This window comes from Dermacentor albipictus, chromosome 1 (assembly GCF_038994185.2).
Source record: "Dermacentor albipictus isolate Rhodes 1998 colony chromosome 1, USDA_Dalb.pri_finalv2, whole genome shotgun sequence".
Lineage (NCBI taxonomy): Eukaryota > Metazoa > Arthropoda > Arachnida > Ixodida > Ixodidae > Dermacentor > Dermacentor albipictus.
Window position 1 is genome coordinate 330,138,243 of NC_091821.1, and position 7,287 is coordinate 330,145,529.

Consider the following 7,287-nt stretch of genomic DNA (forward strand, 5'->3'; position numbering starts at 1 on the left):
TTTAGAGCTCAGTTCTTAGGCGGCCATTTCTGCGGCGAACGTCGACTTCCCTCGTAACCGAACGAACGGGCACAGTGCAAGATGGAAGAGAACGCAGGGTGCAGCAGTAGATGGATGAAGAGAGCACGAGGAGGAAAGCGGAGGAGGAGGCTACAGTGAAAGCATGAAGAGACTGGAGGAGGAGAGTATTGCAAAAGAGTGAGCAGGAAAGCAGAGTGCCGTACGAGACTACGAAATGACACCATAGTATTTGTAATTTGATTGTATGCGTAATGCAAATTGTTTAGTAATTTCTGGAAATCATGCGGACACCAGCAATTACAATGGAACCTTTGACGAGTCATGTATCAAAGCCGATGTGCTTGAGCCGCAGATAAGATTTTCAACCATCATCAACACTGCTCACTGCTGTCATTGTGCTTGGGTATTAGTATTTGTCTTGCAATGTTTTGCTCCATCTGCAACGTGCCACACGAGACAGATTGTCCGCAACAGCCCATACATTATGAAATTAAAACATGTATGGAGTTGCGCTCTAATGTTGCATTAGGGAGTATCGTAGTTGTCGGTAAATCTTTCATTATAGAGGCTTACCTAGTTGTCTTCATGGGCTACATTAATAAAACATTTTGGCAGGGACGAGAATAACGATAGCTTTGTGTTGGTAATTGCTAACATGCACAGGATCATGGGTCTATAAGAGAATGGTAACATTATTAAAGTGTTTTGTAGTTGTGACTTTCTCCACATTGAAGGTTTTCCCTTGAATGTTGCACATGCTCCAGCAACATCATGTAATGTACATGAGTGGAAATATTTCACTCAAAACAAAATAATTTTGCTCTTGTACATTGCCCAGTCTTCCTAGAAGCAGAATTGAAACAACATAGTACTGATCTCAGAACTGTTGAAAGCAACAGACAAGTATGTTACTTTTAAGTGTTGCAATGTCTGAACGCTGTTTCCAGAGCTGTATAGCCTATGTTAGTAGACAGCACTTCCTCAATGTCATAGCGTAGTGGTGCAGAATATAAGAAAGCAGTTCAAAATGTGTAAAGGGACACTAAAGGACAACATTAAGTTAATCTAGGTTGATAGATTATTTGTCTAGAGGTCCGTCATCATTTTCTGTCACTATACCACTTTGTTTCATCAAAAATTGTCGACAAAGGTCCTGCTTTGCTCGTCAATTTGAACAGCGCGTGGTAGAATGGATGAGTTGACAAAATCTCCATGCAACCTCCCTCTATGCTGCACTCTGTGAATCAGCCCGTGCTGAAGGCACACAAGAGTTACCATAATTCACAAACCACCCCGATTTTCTATATTTAATATTTTCTTGCTTATAGAAACTGTTCTTACTACGAATGACAAATTTGTTATTGCAGAAGCCTAATCTTTCAATATTTAATGCCCCTATAAAACTACCAAGAACCAGTCCAGATGCATGCTGTTATTAATGGTTATGTGCAATACAGTTAAACCTCAATATAAGAAACTTCAGTATAACGAAATTCTCGACATAACAAAGTGTTCAACTTTTCGTAACTTCTTGTCCATGGAATACCATCTATATAGAACCTCAATATAACGAAATGTATTTGTATGCGATTTCAATATAATGAAATTTTACTGCTGCCGCAAAGGAATGCCGAGACAGTAGACAGTTTTAGTTGGGCGTCTGCAGCAGCTCTGCGTCCGCAGGAAACCCACGGAGGCGGCAGTGCATATGCACAGTAGGCAGGAGCACGCCCAGTTCCTTTTGTATGCCCGCAGCCTTTCAAAAGCTGCGTAGGGTCCACTGCGGGCTGTGCGGCCTTTGTGGGACGTTCTTGCGTGTCCGTGAGAGTGCATCTTTAGACATTGCTCCGGGCGAAGATATGACTCTGGCTTGTGGTTTGACTTCATGGCGGCTGATATTGGGTGCACAGTTTCAGAAGCTGGCATATGGCGGTGCTGAGTAGCACACTAACGGCTTCTGCACGTACAAATCAGCAATCCCCTTCTCAACTTTTGCGTCTGGCCAACTATTGCCGTTTCGTGCACGTGCGCTTCGCTACCTATGCATGACCTCGCACACTGCGTACGTGGGTGGTTGCGGGTGTCCAACTAAAGCTGCCTAATAAATGGAAACTTTTGCAGACACAGATAGTCATATCATTGAATTATAGATGGCTGCTTGCAAATGCACCTCTCAAATCACGCACCGCGCGACGAGAGCGACCGCCGTAGTGGAACCGCATAATGTTCCATATAAAGTCCAAGTGTGACAAGATTCTGTTTGGCCCCGTGCACTGTGCACTTTAGGAGCGAGTGAAAGTATGTGAGGGGGATACAAGAAAGATGGTGGCTGCAGGAGTGCTGCCTTCCCACACGAGCAAAGGCAAAGAGGGGGAGGGGAGCGACCTCGTGCGAGAGGGTGGGGGTTAAGTTGGCGCACGTCTCAGCAGTGGCTGAGCATGGCTGTAGATGTGGTTGAGTGCATAGACAGCCACACACCCTGCTTTAGAGGTAATCTGCACCATGTGCAAACAGTGGGCTTGCCGAGAGGGCGTGGCACTTTGTAAGCCATCTTCCAGCGCGCTTCGTATTGCAGGTTGCATAATCTCAAGTTTCGATGACCCGTTGGAGCGAGAGGCAGATGAAGCATTTGCTCCCTGCTGCCGGTGCTTTTCCTGATAGCGTAGTCCCTGTGCGGGCGACGCTATCAGCCGCGGGGGTGGAGTGCATGCGAAGCGTGGCTGGCTTCGCTTGATTCGTACCACCGATGTGAACATAGCGGCATGAAACCGTATCATTCGTCGCCGTCTCCTAGATTTATCATAGTGAATTGTTTTTTCATTCAAATTTGCTTTTTACGATCGCCCGATAATTAGGAAAATTCTGCGGCCCCTTTACGTTTAAGAAACGTTGATCGGCGACTGTACTTATTTGTAAAAAAGGTAGAATTTCAATATAACGAAGCAAATTGCCGATTTTACCGATTTCGTTATTGCGAGGTTTAACTGTGTTGCTTTTTATATTACTGGAAACCATGTCACTCATTCATATTGTGCAGACAAGTTTTGCAGGTGTGCATTCACATTAATGGTTTTGCGAGTGCAAGACTGGTGAAAGCTGCAACTGGTTGTAAGCAATGTGTGGTTCCTCCGAGTGATGTCAGGAGAATTCAGATGCTTGCCTGAACCAATCACCTAATGTAGACATTTTCTGTAAAACAGCAAGAAACACATACTGCAAGGCCTTGAGTTTCTGGGAAAAATTTTTTAGAGTCTTCAAGGATCAGCGGGTTTGCTGACTGCAATCCTACATGTTGGTCTTGCAAGATGTTCTTTCTTTAAAGGTACACTAAAGGGAAATAATAAATTGGACTGAACTGGTAGAACACACTTTTGCAATTGCTGATACATAATGGTCATTCTATGAATGCAGGCTTCATGTTCTAGAAGGGCATCTAACATTGCCACCTTGGGTTCCTGCAGCAACTACTCAAGGTATCAAAAGATATTGGTAGCACTTGCATGGGTCCAGTTAACTGTTTATATTACCAATGAAGAACAATTCATTAAAAAATAGGAGGTCAATCCAGTAAATGTTTCTTTTTCTTTGAGAGGGCCAGATATGTGAAAACATGGGGATACATGATGATACATGAAAACATGGCGATGATGTTATTGATGTCATAGATGGGTGCAAAACATAAAAAAAGTAAGTTAGATTAAGTGCTAATAGAGCTTTGAAAGGGTAATCTGCCAGTTGAAACTAATTCATTATTTCTTTTCACTGTCACTGTACTTCCTTATAGTTCACTATATGTTACGAATAAGGCCAAGTGTGTGTTTTGTACTTGTGTGATTTTTGTTTGGCAGGCATAGAGTAAATTTACTTCTAACATACTTGCACCCAGGTGCTGTGAAAACATTGCTCGCTGAAAAACAGCAAGAAGTGCAGGAAATGGCTCAACGGCAGTTTGATTAGCTTCTTTTAATGGGAAAGGTTTAATATATGTATAAGGTCAGGTTTTAAAGGTAGAATGACTCTAGTTAACCATATAAGTATAGGTGTTATTGTATTTACTTCTCTCATTTAAGCAGCCATTTGTGAATACTTGCCTTGTGGTAAAGCGCTTACATAATGTATGATGCATTCATAATAATAGAGTTGACTTTCATGCGCAAATTTCATTTGATAAGACATCAAATTATGACAGATTACTGTTCCAAGAACTTGAGCAACAGGGAACATGAAAGTGTGCCAGATACTTTTGCGGTGCATTGCAGAATGCATTATGCATGTACGTGGCCTCGGGAATATCATGCTCTTCAAGCCCTGTGGTAAATTGTGTTGTATCTGCACGATTGCGAAATGGTTTCGTCCAATTCTTTATGGCTTACAAGGGATGCTCCGTAAAGACCGGTTTATCACTGCGACATGGTGCTGTTTGATCATTTTTTTTGTGTGTTGTATGGAGTAACCATGCACCTAACCTTTGCAGGGTCAGTAATTACACCTGAAAATGACTTCTAACAAGTAACTTGTTTAGAACATGTAAAATACCTTTTGTGATGTTTGTCAATCAAATGTGAAACATAGGGCAAAGAGGTTTCTTATAAATATGCTTATTATTCAGCTCGTGTAAGTGTAGGTGTGCACATTGGCAATGTGATGTCAGCTGGAGAGTGGCATCTTCACTGTGAATCTGTAGTTCTTTGCCAATCCTGCTCATGTACTGCAGTTGGCTCTGCTGTCTGTCAGGTGTAGGCCGGTGACATTAGATATGCTTTAGTGCGAGGCTCCGGATTAATTTTTATTGCCCAGGGTTTTCTTTATTGTGCACCTGAATCTAATACAAGGGGCCTTTACGCATTCACCTACATTGGAATTCAGCTGCGGTGGCTCATGAATCGAACCTGTGACCTCGTGCTCGGTAACAATGTCATAGCGACAGAGGCACTGCAGTCACTAAGAAGGTTGTTGTGGAACTGAAATACAAGCAATTAAGTTCTGAATAACACAGTGTTCCTAGTATCATGTTGCCATATTATGTTACTGTTCTTTTTGTGTGCACTTTTACGTATGAAAAGCATGTACTTTTGAAAAGAAATTGCACCCTTTGGGGCTTATATTGTCCCACAACAATAATCATCTGTCTTGTCCGCATTTCCTTTCTTTAACACTGCGAGCCCGGTACTTCCTAGTAATGAATGGCTTATGCGTTATCAGTGTGACACAGCATTCTCGACAGCAAAGTAGTGAGTGCAGAGTTTGCAAGAATGGAAATGCAAGCAAGGCAGATGATGATTATTGTTGTGGGACAAATCTACACCCCAAAGGAAGCAACGGTTGTAATAGTGTAGTGTGTTGTGCACATTTCACACATGGATTCAAGCAGACTATTTTTGACACTGTGGGCACTGAGTGACAACAAAATGTATGGCTGTAGATTTATTTCAGCTATCTATGTTTTTCTAGTGTCTCTGTACATGCTTTCCTGGCCTCTATTGTCAGTTATTGAACCTGCCATGGCCATGGATGAACCATTATGGTAGTTACACTGAACAATGGCACCAACAATTTTTCAACCTCTTTGCTATGGTTTTGTAATGATATTAAGGTTGTAAAGGTTTCTGTGGCACTACGGAAGAGCTTTCTTTTCAAAAGCTGCTTGCAGTGCTGTGCATTGTGATCTGTGGCTAATCAATTACAAGGTGAAGTTAACTAAATAGATAGAACTGTGTTAAACATTAAAACTGCTTATCATAGAATATTTTAAAAAATAAATGCTCATACAGTTATTGCCGTGGTACGCAATTTCATTTCCTCACATGCGAGTGTTGTTGGTAACCGTGCTTGCCAGCCTGTAACAAGGATGCGGTTAAATATCAGCCTGCTCGTTTGCAAGCAAACGACGCTATGTGTAAATCTCAACTGCACGCTAGCTAGAGTGCAGCATGTATCCTGTGCAGACTGCTCGCAGTGTCCCATGAAACCGCCAAGGCAGTCCTCCTGGAATTCCATACATTTTTATTTTCAACGAATAAAGCACTTCTCTTAGGCAGTGTGTCTGACATTATTGTTTATGCCATTCAACATAATCTACAAGCTTCAACTGGTGACGCACTCATACAGTCTTCTGTGCCATCTGTTCTATCGTGGTCATAACTTGATCAGCTGAGAGCCCAGAGAGTGAAGCATGGCTCTCCTTTCCAAATGCTGAAAGTAGAACAGACAGCATCACACACAAATGCTACTGAAACCTGTTCTAGTAAGATAACTGCAACATTAAAATAAAAAGTCACTTCACATAGCGTTCATATCTGCTCAATCAAATCTGCAATAACTCTACGAAATGGGGGAAGCAATAGGCACAAAACGAAGTTACTATTAATATTACAAAACGAAGTGATAGGTAGAATCTTGAAACAGTAAACTTCCATAAACTAAACCTGGTGAATAAATGGTTAGAGCAGTAGCGGTTTCAGCCGATTCGCGTCAAGCAAGGCCTGCAGCAGTGATTTCTGAAGAAGCACAAAGCTCCGGAGTACTCCGGAGTACTCAATATTTTCCGGCTTACCGTATCGGGCGTAAACTTTAGGTTGTACTCCACTGCATTCTCGTATCAGGATTGGCAGTGTTGGGTTGGTGTTCTTTACGCTGCGGTAGTGCTTCATTACAAATTCCCTGCACACAGAAATCACCTGTGCTTGAGCGTAAAAGTGCGATAAATATGCAAACAAAGGACATATATCTCTCACGATTTTGAGAAGCCACTATTTTAACATTACCAGCGACAGTTAATTTCTTTGAAAACATGCTAGTAAATGTGCTTCCCAACCGTCCTTGTGCCTGTCCTTGACGGTTCGTAATATCAAGTCAGAAAGTACGAGATATCAGCCGGATACAACTACGTCAGAGTAAGTCAATCTCTAGTATTTTATTTAGTAATATGTCGACTGAAATGAATGCGGTAAAGAGGAACACTGAGGTCACTTGCTAAAACACGGCGCAAAACTTCATTGCTGTGTTCACTTTCGCTAACAATGCAGCATCGAGCGACCATCATAACGAGGTACAACACAAAGTGGGATAGTTTTACCTAACGCCAGCACTTTCAGCAGACTTTTGACAGAGATGCAACCGTAGTTCCTTCAAGTGGCTACCAAATTTTGCAGCAGCCCGAGAACCAGCCATTTTTGCACGACGATTTGGATTGGATTGGACTGGCTACGATGCACCCGCTGTCACATCCTACCAAGCCAAGATACCGCGCGCAAAATTTGAAAAGCC

General features: G+C 42.3%; 1 protein-coding gene across 1 annotated transcript; it reads right to left on the reverse strand.

Moving 5' to 3' along the window:
* Positions 1-6,007: 6,007 nt before the first annotated feature.
* Positions 6,008-7,255, reverse strand: ND-B8 (NADH dehydrogenase (ubiquinone) B8 subunit). Its single transcript, XM_065441518.1, has 3 exons — positions 7,097-7,255; positions 6,575-6,681; positions 6,008-6,213 (listed from the first exon to the last, which is right to left on the reverse strand). Exons 1-3 carry the CDS (start codon positions 7,189-7,191, stop codon positions 6,122-6,124), a joined length of 294 nt encoding a protein of 97 aa, XP_065297590.1. The 5' UTR covers positions 7,192-7,255; the 3' UTR covers positions 6,008-6,121.
* Between the last annotated feature and the right edge of the window lie 32 nt (positions 7,256-7,287).